The following is a 14,620-nucleotide window of genomic DNA, read 5'->3' on the forward strand; positions in this document are numbered from 1 at the left end:
ATATATATATATATATATATATATATATATATATATATATATATATATATATATATATATATATATATATATATATATATATATATAAAAGATTACTCAGGAATTTGCGGCATGGCGCAGATATGGTAAAATGAAGAAATTAAAACCTTGCCATCATTGAAAAAATTCCTGCAAGGATTTGGATAGTTTCTTGGTGACAATGTTAACAGCAGGCCTAATCAGCGTTTGATATCAATTTTCCACTTAGTTAACGCACTATATTTCACGATAAAAAGCAAAGGTTCGGATAAAAGCTGCACTTGCTACCCCAATAAATATTATATTTCTTGCCAGAAGAAAATACGCCGATATTGCAGATGCAGCCGATACTGCAGAAAAGCAGAAGATATGTAGTAATCAGTAATGAGATGACTGATAACTGATTTGAAGGTAGACACTCGTAATATTTTAATTGGTTCACATCCCGAGTGCAACTTCTCCACACATCAAAATTCGTTCTTCACCCTATCTTCAGCTAAGAAATGGGTTGTTAGAACTGAGGAGAGTTATATCAGTTGATTTGTGGTTTTTAATATTGAGCGTTTAAGAAAAATCATTTTATAAAAAGTAGAAATTTTCAACACGTTATTCGGATTCTGAAGAAGACTGTCCACCGTTGTTGACTTCATCTAAAAGCTCCTCCTCAGTGGCTGCTGCAGCATCTTCTTGAACATGTGGTATTGTTTTGAAACTCTTTCCTGAATGGAAATTCTTCCTTCGACCTGTAAGATATTACAAAACACGGCTTCGTTTTTAATAGGAAAATCCTGAATAAACTGTGATGAGCAAAGTTATTTTAAACTAAAAAAACTGGAATATCCTCCCTTCAAATCTATTTTTGGAAAGAACTTCGAATTGGAATTGTTAACTTGAAGTCAGGATAAAAAATGCCCTTTTTTTCTTAAAAATATTTCGCAACATTCAATTAACGCACTGGCTCCACTTGACGCCGAAGATGATTTCTTTTCGCGGATACATTTGTCAGCATTCACTTCATGTGGCATTAAACTCATTGGTGCACGGAAAAAGTAAAAAAGGGGATAATAGAGTAAATTATAGCAACTGGAGGAATAGAGATCCGCGAATCGTTCCACCTGAAAATTCGATGAAAAATTCGATGAAGACGCTTGAAAAAAGACATTTTTTCGACCAAAATTCTCGTTATTTTTCGAAATTCAAAAAAAATTTAGAATTTAATTCAGGAAATTTAGAATTTAATTCAGGAAATTGCAATTCCCCAGCCCTACCTGTGATGCGAAAAATGTGGTGCGTGATCCACTTCGAAACAGCGAACCCATCTTGCTATAATAATTATCCATTTCTTGAGTTCTTTCCTGTAAAACAAACAGTGGGTTTGATGTGCTTTGTTTTTTATGTCTTGAAAGTTAAGAAAAGGTAAATGGGAAGGTATTCAGGATAAATTGATAAACTAATACTTGTCTTACCCGAATTTGCGTGTTACCTTCTTGAATAATTGATTGAGCAGACATAACATTTATCTGATTATACATCGCTTCAACTTGTTTGGTCAGTTCCACCACTTTTTCGAATAAATCATGCCGTTGTGACCAAATGGATATTTCTTTTACTAGTTCAGGTATTACAAGGAATGTACGCCATCCTTTTAAGCAAAAACGTAGTCAGTTAATTTAAGTTTCAATATCTAATAGAATTGATTTCAGTTTTAATTGAGTAGTGGTGATGATTTAATTGAATGGTAATTTAACTTGTCCATTTAATTCTATTTACTAAATAAAGAGTCTAAAGCAGGAAGTAGAAGTAATATAAAAAGTGAAACTGAATAAATTAACACAATACATTAAATTGTTTAACAAATGAACTATGAAAAATAAATATGTTTAGGCCATGTGCTATTAAATTAGATTGGTGAAATTCTAGTTTCACCAAAGTTTCATCCTATACAGAAGAAAGCAAACCTTTTGTCTTTTTTGATTTAAGTACATCACCAAAGATGTGATCACCAATATATAATACTTCTCTGTCGCGAGCATTAAATAACCGACGAAAATCATCTGAATTACCTAAAAAAATGAGTAGTCACAATTTTCAGTTGAGGTTAAAGAGCTTCTGAAAAATTTTGTATTACAACCCGTTTTCAAGAACTGATAACAGTCGGAAAATGAGCAGGTGTGTGAAGCTAAATGAATCAGAAAGAACTACATTTTGACAGGCCGAAGCCAAGTAAGCTAATTACTGTTAGCCAAACCAGAATATAGATTAAATTGAGGCTTTACTGGCATATATTAGGGTCATTTTCAAAAGATTCATAATATAGATATAGGATTGTTTCGAGCATGAAGTTGTGCTCGTACCATGAAAATAATTTCCGAAAAAAGTAGGGAATTTATTTTTTTTAAATGAACAAGTAATTTTATTTAAGGAACATACCACCAGCATAAACATCGCCCTTCTTAAGTAACCCTTGATGCACCCCAATTTTAGGTGTTCCTGTAGCGGTATCGATTTGTCGAAAAACAGTACCTTTCGCAAACCACAATGGCTTTTTCGCGTCAACAATTGAAACATCAAAATATGATGTCCAATCTGGTCCAATCAAATAACTTAGTACTCCCTGGGCATTATTGAACAAATAAAATTCGTAAAGCTCAATCAACCATTCATAGGAATAGAAGAGAATGGATAAGCGCTAAATCCCATTACGATTTGCAATGCCTACCACTTACCATTATCAGAAGCAAATATAATACAAACATTAGTATAACTATAGTTGCTGTTGGTCAGGAGAAATGTTCGTCCTCCGTGAGCATTAATCAGTTGGAGGAGTGGTTTGATTCGATTATCTTTGATGATATATTTGTCCAAATTTTGCAGAACATCGGCTTTTAGCGAGCTCTTAAAACGTGAAAGCAAATACAAGCCAAGATGGATTGAAATTTAAAACTGAAACGGAAATTTAGCATACTATAGATGTACCAACAACTGCTGATTCACATTGAATGCAAACTTGGACCATATTTGAAGTTAAAACATTGACTGAAAAGTATGGCTTGCAAATCATTGATATTCTGAACAAACAGCTGTCTCAATAAAATGAACGGTTAAAAATTATTTTCCGTTACAAAAAGAAATTGAAGGAAAGACAAAACGATTCAAATGTTCATGCTTAATGAAATTAGTTCATACATCATTATGAACATAATTGACAGCGCTTAAAACATCTTCAGCAAGCGAATTATAAGATATTATAGTATCTCCGTTTCGAACGCCTGTACCATCGCTGGTCCTGAAAACAGATGTGATCCAAGTACTGCCTCACACTCTCAAGCAGTACTTTTAATGAAGTTAAAAATAAAATTAATAGGAAAGTAAAGTCACTTTTTGGGTCTTTAATTTTGAACGAATTCCTAACATTTTTTGAATAGCAAATTGTTAATTGTTAATATTAATCGTCTTCCGAAATTATGTCTTCTTGGAAGCCAAAGCAAAACATCATTACCACTCCAATTGCTCTTATCAACTCAGAAGAAGAGAAATCGAAACATCTATCAAATATTTTGTAAAACATCCAATTCGTGTCACCTTCATGTTTTTAATGGAACTTATGAAGAATTTCCGTTGAACATGTACTGTATGAACAATTTGAGGTTTTCCAAAGAGTTTACAAGTTGGAAACTAATTTAGGTGTCGGAAATTAAATTATTAAAATGTAAAAGTTCTTAGAGTCTCAGGTAATCTGAATAAGGATGCTAATGTCGCCTGAACGCAAAGTGAAAATACACTCTAGTACGCAAACTGGGTGGTATAGTTAACTTTTTTAAACAAATATAACACTGTGTCATTTCTCAGTCATCCTATTGATGAATTCTCCCATCTCCGATATCTTAGATTTCTATTTTTTTAAAGAAGTTCATATTCAAAAACAAGAATAATAGAGGAAATTAAAGGCCGAAAAATTTCTCTGGTCGAATGTCGTTGCAAAGGTCTTTGGAAATTATTTTTTGAAATATCCTCAGTAAAATTGTATCACAAATGACAAGCAATGATAGGAGATCAAAAAATCAGAAAAAAAAATTGTCTTTCTTTTTTCAATTTCCAACTTCTTATTTTTCTACATTCAGCATTCATATCACTATATTCAAATTCAAATTTGCTATTTTTTTCCCATTTTAAAATTTATTACTGCCTATATCGTGAAGTGTTGACTACTACATGTAATTGAAATGAAGAAAAAAAAAGTTAGGAGTTAATAAAAAGTGAGCTAAATGCGCTAAATTTCCAAAGCAGGAAATTCATATTTTCTATGCAAATTGGTAACTGTTTTTATCAAATTTACCGGAAAAAGGAATTCAATATTTGAAGTTCTTCTTTTTTTAAAGTGTTAGTGTTTTCGTTTTACCTTTCATATTCCTTATGGTTGTCGAAATAATGAATAAGTGTGGTGAGCACATATGTATGGGCTATATCAAATAATGAATTCATCACCAGGACATTTTCCAAATGTCGCAATGAGATGAACTTGTTCGGATAATGCTTCTTGATATCTGACCTATAATTGTTAAATTTTTTGATTGATTTCTCACTTACCGTAGTACGCTCTATTAGTTAAAAAAAAGAGGAAAAGGAGAAAACTTGTGGAAATATTGGTTAACAAAACGACAAAAATAAAGAATTTACCGGCGAAGATAATTATAGCCGTGTACACCAACAAGAATGTTTCCAAATCCATCAACTTTTAGCAAATTACCAAAAGTTCGATCGAACCATAAACCTGTCAAAGAGCTAACTTATTGTAAGAGATCCATCGGAGAATTACGGATTCAGTAGTCCTTCAAATTTCCTGTGATATCTTAGTCTTTGTGTCTCTCAACAAAAAGGTGCAGTTTTCAAAAAAATTTCTATTGGAGGTCAGTTGACTCATTAGCAAAAGCAATAAACTTCAAAGAACTGTTTTGCAAATAAGGTCATTTCTGGTAGTTATCAAAGGTTCGTTTAGGAGATCACCGCGAATAACAAAATCCTGTTCATAAGGGAAGCATCGTAATTGTTCGGGATAACCGAGTAGTATCAGTCGATTTATAATGTTGCTGTACAGCAAAACATCATATTCTGGTGATTTGTAAACTAAAACATTTTCATGTTGTAAAATCAAGTATGAAATTGAATTTACATTCCGCTGAAACGGTCTTGTTAATAAGGCATAGAAATCGAAAATTATTGAGTGATTCGATGAATAAGAAGCGCCTGAAATCAAGTGTTTCTACACTGGAGATCAATCCGTTTCAAGCGTAATCGTGTGGATAGATTGAGCTCGATGAAATTTTCGACTTCTTTCATACTATTCCAATCATGCAGAAAATTGATCTAATGATTTCGTTAAAAATTCCCATATTTAATTTTCAGTTGCTCATTAACTTACTTGCTAACGTGAAGTCCATGTCAAACCCGTAATATCGAATTTTTTGAAGATATACAGATCGATTAGCAAAAACTCTAAAATAGGAAATAGAATTGTGGATAGATCAGATGTAATGCTGCCGGATGAAATATTTCCACATTTGATACGCGAAAAAATCCTATCGCAAAGTATCATGTTCAAAGCTGAATACATTCCTTTTACCTCCATTACTTTTTCACCTTCGTAATCTAGGTAGCATTCCAAATTTTTGCAATTTTAGTCTAGCAGATAAGGTATATCGAAGTGAGGGCTTCCATAATAAAAAAGATTACTAATTGGTTCGCTAATTATCCAAGTTATTTCTTTCAACTCTTCATATTTAGAAACTTTGAGTTCAAAGTTATTTAGATCATCAAGAATTCCTTTTTTCATTGCCGTTTCATTGTCATTTACCTATCCCTAGCCAATAGTAATAATACTGCAGATTTAGCAACTGAAATGCATTACTGTTTGCACGGATCATTCTCAGAAGCCTTCCAATCCTTCCCCATTTTGGCGTTCTTGGCAGAACTTTGTACATTACTTGTTTTGTTTTTTGTAGGGCTTTTAGTATTCTCCACTTTCCCAGCTTTCTGCATTTAAAGTTTTTTGAGATAGCGGACTCTGAAAATCTTTTGAGTATCTTTCAACTTAGATTTCATCAAGTAGTTCAATTCAGACAAAAGTCATCATTGAGGATGTCTAGAAGTTTTGAACAACAGAATATGGCTTCAAATTTTAGTAAACATGGAAGAATTTTCAAAAATTGAGAGTTGTCTCTTCAAAATATTCGACTGTTATAACTCCATTTCATCCATCTGCCTGTTTTCAAGCCGCTTATCTTATCATCTTCTGCTTATGAACCGATTTAGAACGTAGCAGAAAATAGATTCTAAAATAGTAAAAGTCTGGGAGTGGACTGTTCCAATAGACGTTTATTTTCTTTAGCCACTTTTTTTAAAGTATCCGTATCAAAGTTTTTTTAAAAAAGTAATGCAGCCGGAAAAAATTGCATCAATCAAAGCGAGACCGAACTGAAAAATCTCCTAAAAGCTAGAAATGAATTCATTAGCGAAAATGTTTTCTTATATGAATAAGCTAAAAATCTGAATATTATATTTACACGGAACGTTTAGTATCCAAGGCGACAAATTAGGAATAACTCATCGATATTGAATTATTTCATTACCTTCCACATTTATTATGAAGCAATTTGTTAATTACGATATACGTTGGAATACCTTCGAATAAGAATCAACACGTCTACATATTTTGCATAATCGCCTACATATTCACAACTGTCTACATATTTTGCATAATCGTCTACATATTTTTTTTCTTTTTTGGAATATACAAAATTATTTTTAATTCCAATCACCCAAACATGATTTCGAGCATGTCTCAACATATTACGCTGAAAATTATGGATTCAAATTATTTTCTCGAATATATCGTCGGATAACATTACTGATGTATTCAACTTGCGGATGACTACTCTTTTCCAACAAAATCATCGCTTCGCGAAAATGATCACTGAAATCTAATTTCTACTGAAATCTGATTCCATTCAGCAACAATATGGGCTATAAAAACTTTCCGTAATATCAGGTGATAACGTAGAAACAAATGGACATTTCTAGAACAAAAGATTTAAGATGATCTGGGATCTACAGTTGAATTTAGGTAGCATTTTAATACAAGCCAAAGTCAAGAACGCATAACACAAGGTTACTATAGTTACCATCACTCCAAAAGGAATATTATATTGCCTGTTTGGAAATATTGAAAATGAGACAAATTAAAAGAAGTCCATTTCTCATCCTCCTTATAGGAATTTGCAAGCTGAGCTCAGATTTAGTCTAGGTTACCAAAAAGTCACATTCAAAGTGGCATTAAAACACCAAAAAATACTAACGATGGCGCTCTCTGTTCCATGACCAGTTTGAACACACCAATAACAGCTCCGCGTTTACCTTCCCAATATTCGGGATTCGGTTCAATTTTTTCCATGGCATCAAAAGATTTTGCCGAATACAAGTAATCACCAACCTTAACAACTATTATAGCTTATAACTGGAGAAGCCTGTGGCAAAATTCGATTAATTATTACCAATTGTGATTGACATAATGTCTAATCTCAAGAAAAAAATTTTTTTTAATTTTTTTAATTAAAAAATTTTTAACTAATTAAAAAAGTTTTTAATTAAAAAAATTTTTTTAAAAAATTTTTTTTAATTTCAATGATCCCTTATATCTATCCCTTATTTTGTTTATTGTTTTCTTGATTTAAAAAACATCAAGGAGACATGCCACATAACAGTCATTCGCAATTACGGATAGCAATTTGAAGATATCATCACAGTCCTTCATCCTTTCATACATTTCCCAGGCCAAGTTACTGTTACCGTTCTGGATATCTGAAAAATGATTTCAGATCTTGAAGTGAATACTATAATTTTCCCTGACATTCTTCAAACAACAGGCTGATCACCAAGCGATCGAAGAGCTCCTAAAAGGAGCACGTTTTCAATTATTCACTTCCAGCAACAATAATTTTTTTTCTTAATCGAATAATTTCTTAACCAAAAGATAAAACATTCGGAAAGAAATGGCAACAACAAAGATAAGAAAATTAAAAAGACAAAATTAGTTTAAAATGTTTATATAAAAGCGGAAAAAGAAAAAAAATTAAAAAAACAAACAGGCCCGAGCAAGGCTAAGAAAATACGCTGGCTTTTGCCTCAATTCTTCGTCCACAACCAGCAATAGGTTAGCCTCAGCTTCTGCGCTTTTACCACAGGCTAACAAAGCTTGGCCAATGTTGAAATTGAATGTGTCGTCATTATGAAAATAAATCTAAAATAGACGAAAATGAATGACTCTTTAATCTCTCACAAAATATATCACGAACTCTTTTATAAAGTTTACTTTGATTGAATTCAAATAAACGAGCACTTCGTCAAAACGATTGCTTAAAAAGTAAGAAGACGCCATGGCTTGTCGGCCGATAATCGTATCTGTAAAAAAAAAATTATCAAATTAGGTATAAGAACCAAACAATTAATCACACTTAAAAATGAAAAAGCTCAAAATCTTTGAAGCAAAGTTTATGATAGAATTATAAAGCATGTGAAAACAAAACGCACATACCGCATTCAGTAGCCGATTCACCGACTACTTTGAAGTGTTCTTGCGCCACTTCCAGATGCTTCTTCCGTAATAAAATTAAACATGATAAAAAAAGTAGAAAATAATTTCTCAAATAGAGTTTGGGTTTGGAATAAAATTCTAAACAAATAATTCTCTGAGATGAAAAATGAAGTACAAGTAGGTGGTCAAAATCCAAAAGTTCAAACAAGATAGTTCAACTCACAGATTTCTTTTGATAACCAATGATGCAATAAGTGATTGCCTTCAGGAGATGCTCAGTTGAATGTTGCAAATCAATATCGCTTACCAGATTAAGTGCTGCTTCCACTTCATCTGAAAAGCACTTAATTATTAAGTTTCAAAGGAAAAACATCTTAAATTTGGTTTCCAAAAGGAAGACATTTTGAAATAACTGTGAATAAAATTAATGCCACCTCTTCTCATGGATTTCTTCCTATTAATATTTTTATATTTCATAAGTCTTATATTTTCCACTCATTCGTCGATTCAATTCTATCAAGATGTTATATGACTTGATTTAAAAGTGAAGGAAAATCATCGAGTTCCAGTCTAAGTTCAAGCTCAACATTTAATCAATAAGAATATAAAACTTTAGTTCAGACCATATCATGAAATTTGCAAAAAGTATTTTTTATTGATGGTTTTGTTCTACTTTGTCTTTTACTTTTCCTATCTTCCTCTGTTTTTGTTTTAATTTTGGTCATTAACGTCTTCATCACTTCTCAGATTCTGAATAAGGATCCAAAAAAGAAATTACTAAAGTACCGTCCGAAATATCTAGTGCATGAAGGAAAAAACTGCATTTTAAGAATCATATTAATCGATAATTTGATTTAGAATATTCAGCATGACGAACTGATTGAGACATTTATTGGAACAAATGCATTATTAAGGAGATTGAAATGAGAAATAATTAAGATCCTATTAAATGATTTGCATCAAATTTACAATCAAATAAAATGTACCTCTTTTCAAGTAGAAAATTATCAAATTGAGTCGTGCTTCAGGCAGAGTGTTCATTAACGGTGGGAGGACTTGGAGTGCGGCATTTCCGTTACGAAAGACGACCTGAGCAAGTGGACATTTAAGAAAGGTCAAGAAGGTGAAAATTGAAAGAAATTTTTATGCAAGCAAAAAACAAACTGTATTGTGGGAGATGAGGTCCTTCACAAACATAAAACTTGAAGCTTTCCCATTTTGTAACCTTCGAAGTTCTTTCATTGCAGTTTTGCCGTTGTATAATTTGTAGTGATTGCAGGCTTGCAGATTTATAGCAATGGCACTGTCTGGATTCTCATTTAAATAAAGTTGCAACACTTCCTACATTTAAACGATATAAATTTTTGACAAGTTATAAAAAACATAAACAAATTCGGTCTGGTAATTTTACACATTCAGTTTTATTTACAAAATATTTTAGATAAATAAGACAAAAAAACTATAGAATAGTCAGTATTGATTTAAAAAACCACACTGCAAAATACTTCTATGGGAAATATCACAGGAGAAATGAGTGACATTTGAAATTTAAAAAAAGAAAAAAAACTAATCAATCGGTTTTAGCAGTATTTTGAAATGCGATAGTAAGCACTTGCTGTGCTTTCAGTAAATAGTCTATTGTTGGATACTTACGAGTGCAATATCATAGTAATCAAGCTTATAATAGCATAAAGCAAGATAGACATTCAATGCAATGAAATTCCTGGAAATAAAGTTAGAATCAGTAAGGTAATGGCAATACTTGTTTATTACTTTAGTACAGTTGGTGCATAAACAGCTGGAAATTTCAAGGTTAGGTATTTTGATAGCAGTAAACTTATGAGTAATCAAAGTTTCGAATTGCTAAAACAAATTACTTTTTACTGGCTAGAATCTTTTTGTAGATATCAATTGCCTCTTGATAATGTAAACGTAGGTAGTGCATCGCGGCAAGTGATAACTGATCCTTAGTAGTATCTTGCAGATTACTGCGGTTCATTAACAGTTCCTTTTCGTCCTTCAGCCGGTGTGCTAGGTGGAATAATAAACGATTCTGGAGTGCACTCTTCGGACCTAAAATAAAAATGATTAAAGTAGTGTAGGTATGATCTTGTCATTCTCTTTCGGAGATCAGTGGGAGACAGAAGATATTCTTCAAGCAATGACAAATGATTAAATCTCTTCAACTTGCTAAAACTTCTTTCTCTCATTTTCAGCCCATCTTTTAATGATTAGTTATATATGAATGTCTTTCAATAAGTCACGACAGAACCAGATCACTTCACATCCTTCATTTTAATTTAACACGACATTTGCAACAACAAGAGTCGCTTATTTGCTAATTAATTTTAAGAATTTTCGTATTTAAATATTATTTGATCTGTCCAACTCTAATTACCTTTTTCGGCATATTCTTTGGCTTCTGCACATAAGCCAAGGAAAAAGAAGCAACAAGCGATATAAACATTCACTTCCGCTGGACAGTTCTCTCTAACCAGCATTCTCTCATATACCTAAAGCATAAAAAATCTTTTTTCAACAACTAAATTCTTCAAAACAAAAAAAAAGAAAGAAAAAAAAAAGCACAGGGATGAACTTGTTTGAATCGAAGAATAAATTTTTGATTCAAATAATATACATATTTCGAATACTGCGATGACGGAGAAAAATTAATCAGTGATCACCGACTTATGCAGAAATCAGTCTCTTCCTCTCAATTTCCACTTTCTTCGTCACTTCAGAGTAAATCTCTCTTAAATAACTGTCACATTTTCTACGCTTATTACTGCATTAAAATTGCCCATTGATAATGCTTTTGTAGTTTCTTTTTTCATCATTTCAGCTGACCATTATTGCTTTTCGATATTCGCCAGCATGGAAAGCACAGTGTCCAAGCCAAAGCTCTGTCAACTTATCAACATTTTCATTTTTTGATTGGAACTGCAATTTTTTTAAACTTTGATTTTTCTTTTATTTAATCATTAATGCCATTAATGCTAAACACTTTTCGATGGCACATACTGAACACCATTTCAGACCAGTTGTAAAATAACTACCATTCCTTTCTGGAAATGTTTGGATGATTGGATGATAAACCTGTTTAATTCGCCATCAAAAAACGAAAAAAAAAACTTCGCAAGCCTGTAATAATGACATAGCACCGGTATAATCGCGTTTCAACAGAAATTCATCCAATTCTGGGATTTTCCCATCCATTAATTTCTGTTCTGATTTCTTCCAAGTTGGTCGAAGTCTGGATAACAACTGCAATCGCTGATCAACTTGGTATGAATTTCATTCGAATATTTTTATAAACTGACTAAAACTTTCTGGGAACTGAGTAACGTATTAAAAGAATAACTTGAAACTATCAATTAACCATATCATTCCCAAGACAATGACATTTTGAAACGTCATGATCAGTCCTCAAACGGATTTTTTGGGCAGTTAGGAGTAACTGTATTTTTAAAACTTGGCATTCGAGAAAAACTTACCATTATTTCCGCAGCAAACCTATCTCACCAGACGAGCACAGAACGAAAATATGCTCAATAATATCAAAACTAACGATAGCAGTAAGTTGATTGAGACAAATAATGGTTGCCAGGGCGATCTGGACACTCCTTCAGCAACCATGTCACATTTTTGTTATTTGAAAGGACCAGAATATCGAACGTGATGCAGAAATACTACCTTATCAAGACCAATATTGAACAGGTTCAAATCCCATTTGGACTGAAAAGTCAGTTGCCAGTTCAGAGCACTTTTTTGGATCATCCCAGTTAAAGAGATTATTGGAAACGAAGTTGGAAACGCTGGAAACGAAGAATACCAAAATAGAATGTGTATGTCTAAAGTGAACACTCATCTTAAGGAAGTCGTAAATCGCTTTGCGCACTGGAGTCGGAATACAGGTGAAACTCAGGAAGAATGGAAAAACTGACACAGTATAACGAATTTAGGTTCTGTCCAGGTTTTATTATCCACAGCCGCAGAATTTAATAGCACCGTGTAGAGAAACAAAGACTATAAGGAACAAAATTTATTGCGATATTGAATACAACACTTATACTACGAGATAAGTTTCTGCACTTCTTTAAGCTGAGTAATGTCACTGATATAAGAGCGGGCTGAGCGTCGATGTTTCACCTGCAATGAAGTTCCTAAATGAGATTAATTCTGAGTCGATACCATTTTCATACTGATTTATAAAAAAAAGTTGAAATCAAAAAAGAAAAATCTCAAAAATTTCTCACTTGATCTTTGGTAAGTCGCCTTCGTCTCACTTCATCATCTAAAGTGTCACGTTGCTTCGCATGTTCTTTTTCAATCCATAATTTTTGCATTAAATAGGCATCATCGTCGAGATAAGGTATCTCATATTCTTTTTTACTGTGTTCATTCGGGAGAGTAAGATGTTCAGTGGCATGTTTCCTAAGGAGAAAATAAACTTATCTGGAATAAAGAATGGATGGATTTACAAAGGATTGCATACTCGAGTTTTTGCAATTAAAATTAATAATAGATTTGAAAAAAAGAAAAACAAAGGTAGCAAAAAGCAAAAAAAGCAAAAAAAAAAGGTCTAGCAAAAAAATATCAATATCAATACGAACCGGTAAGTAAAGCCTGCAAAAGACGTGACGGTCCGCATCGGTGGGTCTGCACCATCTCCTGTTTCGAGGCGAAAATAGGCATCGTTACGTTCATGTACCACTGATTCCAGATTACACATGCTCTGAAACATCAAGGTGACTATACTTCTGCTACTATGACCAGAGTGTGCAAAGTAACATTTGTATACTTCCAACACATAACCGAAAATTGAAAAAGTTAGCTGTTGTCAACTTTTTCAAATCTTCTAAGATTTTTGAAAATTTTGAATCATTTCGAATGCTTAAGACGGAAATTCTTACGTTTCGGGCACTGATTTTACTGCTTGCGACATTTACATAAATGGTGAAGAATTTTTCAAAACCAAGAAACAACCTCAGCCACTTTCTCAATTCGATCTGGGTTGGGCATACGACGCGCTTTCTGGATGCATGCTTCCTGCATTGTCAACAACATATTGCGTTCCTTCAACAGCACGTACCTGAAGCAACGAGAAATCTAGTAATTTTCTCATAAACTACGATTAAACTTCTCGGTTCTCAAAAATACAGAAAAATAATCACAGTTGAATACTGTGACGGAAAACCTCAGTTCCTTACCATAATTTATGAAGATCAGAACTTGATTTCAATCTTAATTCATCCTTGCTCCACGAACGACCAGGCTTGTTTTTCTCATCAAGTTCATCCTTACCATAATTAGCCGGATCATCGAAGAATTCGCGTAGACCTTCCGGAAGAGTTGTATTTAGCTTCGCAGTGCGAAAAGTTAGCACAGATTTACTTACACTGCTGGAAGGAAATTCTGATTCATTGAACTGTTGTACACTTTTTTGTTTATAAATTAACGAATCAATAGGAGTGGAAAAGAGGAAAAGAGGATGACATCTATAGCACTTACTTTTCTACCAACTCGATCTATTCAAAAGACTACAAAAATAAAATGAATATAAGGGAAGAAGTGGGACTGAACTCACAACTTGCAGACCCGACAACTGACGGAGATTGGAGATTGGAGTGCTAAGAGAAAATTGGAAACCGGAAAACGGTCTGACACACCTCAGCCCAGAAATAGACCCCAAAACTTTGATAAACACTTACAAGCATTGGCCAAGTCGCTTCAAGGTAAACATTGAATTCAGCTCACATTTACATCCATTATTCCATAGTTCATCCGTATTTCCTGTTTATTATTAGAGCAAATATTGGACAACAATTTGAGAAATAACATGCAAATAAAGAGAATTAGAGATAAAGAGAGTTAGGGATCTATAAGAATCAGAGTATTGGGGGTTATCAGAAGCAGAGAGACAGATGAAACCGTTTTAAATGAATGAATTAAATTTATGGGAACTCATCGTAACTACCAGTCCTTCAGCCAATCTATGACCTGACCTTTCCAGCT

The 14,620-nt window shown here is 33.0% G+C and overlaps 3 protein-coding genes across 5 annotated transcripts in view; all 3 read right to left on the minus strand.

Annotated features, from left to right (window-relative positions):
• Positions 1–624: 624 nt before the first annotated feature.
• On the minus strand, positions 625–5,675 carry LOAG_07533 (hypothetical protein; the record flags this gene model as incomplete). The annotated part of the gene is made up of 13 exons (XM_003143066.1): positions 625–761; positions 974–1,133; positions 1,287–1,373; positions 1,485–1,660; positions 1,977–2,081; positions 2,449–2,632; positions 2,773–2,913; positions 3,205–3,304; positions 4,418–4,567; positions 4,696–4,789; positions 5,023–5,142; positions 5,438–5,511; positions 5,656–5,675. The coding sequence occupies 13 exons, from the start codon at positions 5,673–5,675 to the stop codon at positions 625–627; spliced, it is 1,548 nt and encodes a 515-aa protein (XP_003143114.1).
• Positions 5,676–6,641: 966 nt separating this feature from the next.
• LOAG_07534 lies at positions 6,642–12,188 on the minus strand. 2 transcript variants are annotated; one of them, XM_020447461.1, is made up of 15 exons: positions 12,100–12,188; positions 11,738–11,869; positions 11,453–11,545; positions 11,004–11,118; positions 10,483–10,678; positions 10,259–10,328; positions 9,770–9,946; positions 9,592–9,694; positions 8,829–8,938; positions 8,606–8,666; positions 8,384–8,472; positions 8,158–8,311; positions 7,766–7,872; positions 7,371–7,504; positions 6,642–6,988 (listed from the first exon to the last, which is right to left on the minus strand). In XM_020447461.1, the coding sequence occupies exons 1-15, from the start codon at positions 12,100–12,102 to the stop codon at positions 6,877–6,879; spliced, it is 1,656 nt and encodes a 551-aa protein (XP_020302308.1). In that variant the 5' UTR covers positions 12,103–12,188; the 3' UTR covers positions 6,642–6,876. The 2 variants fall into 2 exon arrangements, with proteins under 2 accessions (XP_020302308.1, XP_020306361.1); XM_020447462.1 differs by lacking the exons at positions 11,453–11,545; positions 11,738–11,869; positions 12,100–12,188 and adding an exon at positions 11,290–11,346.
• Positions 12,189–12,556: 368 nt separating this feature from the next.
• LOAG_07535 overlaps positions 12,557–14,620 on the minus strand; it is a 2,153-nt gene continuing 89 nt past the window's right edge. Inside the window, exons 1-6 of one of the 2 annotated variants that reach the window (XM_020447463.1) lie at positions 14,317–14,437; positions 13,816–14,007; positions 13,592–13,697; positions 13,219–13,340; positions 12,862–13,039; positions 12,557–12,754 (exon numbers count right to left, since the gene is read on the minus strand). In XM_020447463.1, coding sequence (XP_020302309.1) covers positions 12,677–12,754; positions 12,862–13,039; positions 13,219–13,340; positions 13,592–13,697; positions 13,816–14,007; positions 14,317–14,348 — 708 coding nt within the window. In that variant the 5' untranslated portion in view covers positions 14,349–14,437 and the 3' untranslated portion in view covers positions 12,557–12,676. Of the gene's footprint in view, positions 12,755–12,861; positions 13,040–13,218; positions 13,341–13,591; positions 13,698–13,815; positions 14,008–14,316; positions 14,438–14,620 lie in introns of those variants that run through there. The other variant, XM_020447464.1, reaches the window with a different exon arrangement.

Source organism: Loa loa, assembly GCF_000183805.2.
Source record: "Loa loa unplaced genomic scaffold supercont3.66, whole genome shotgun sequence".
Classification (NCBI taxonomy): Eukaryota; Metazoa; Nematoda; class Chromadorea; order Rhabditida; family Onchocercidae; genus Loa; species Loa loa.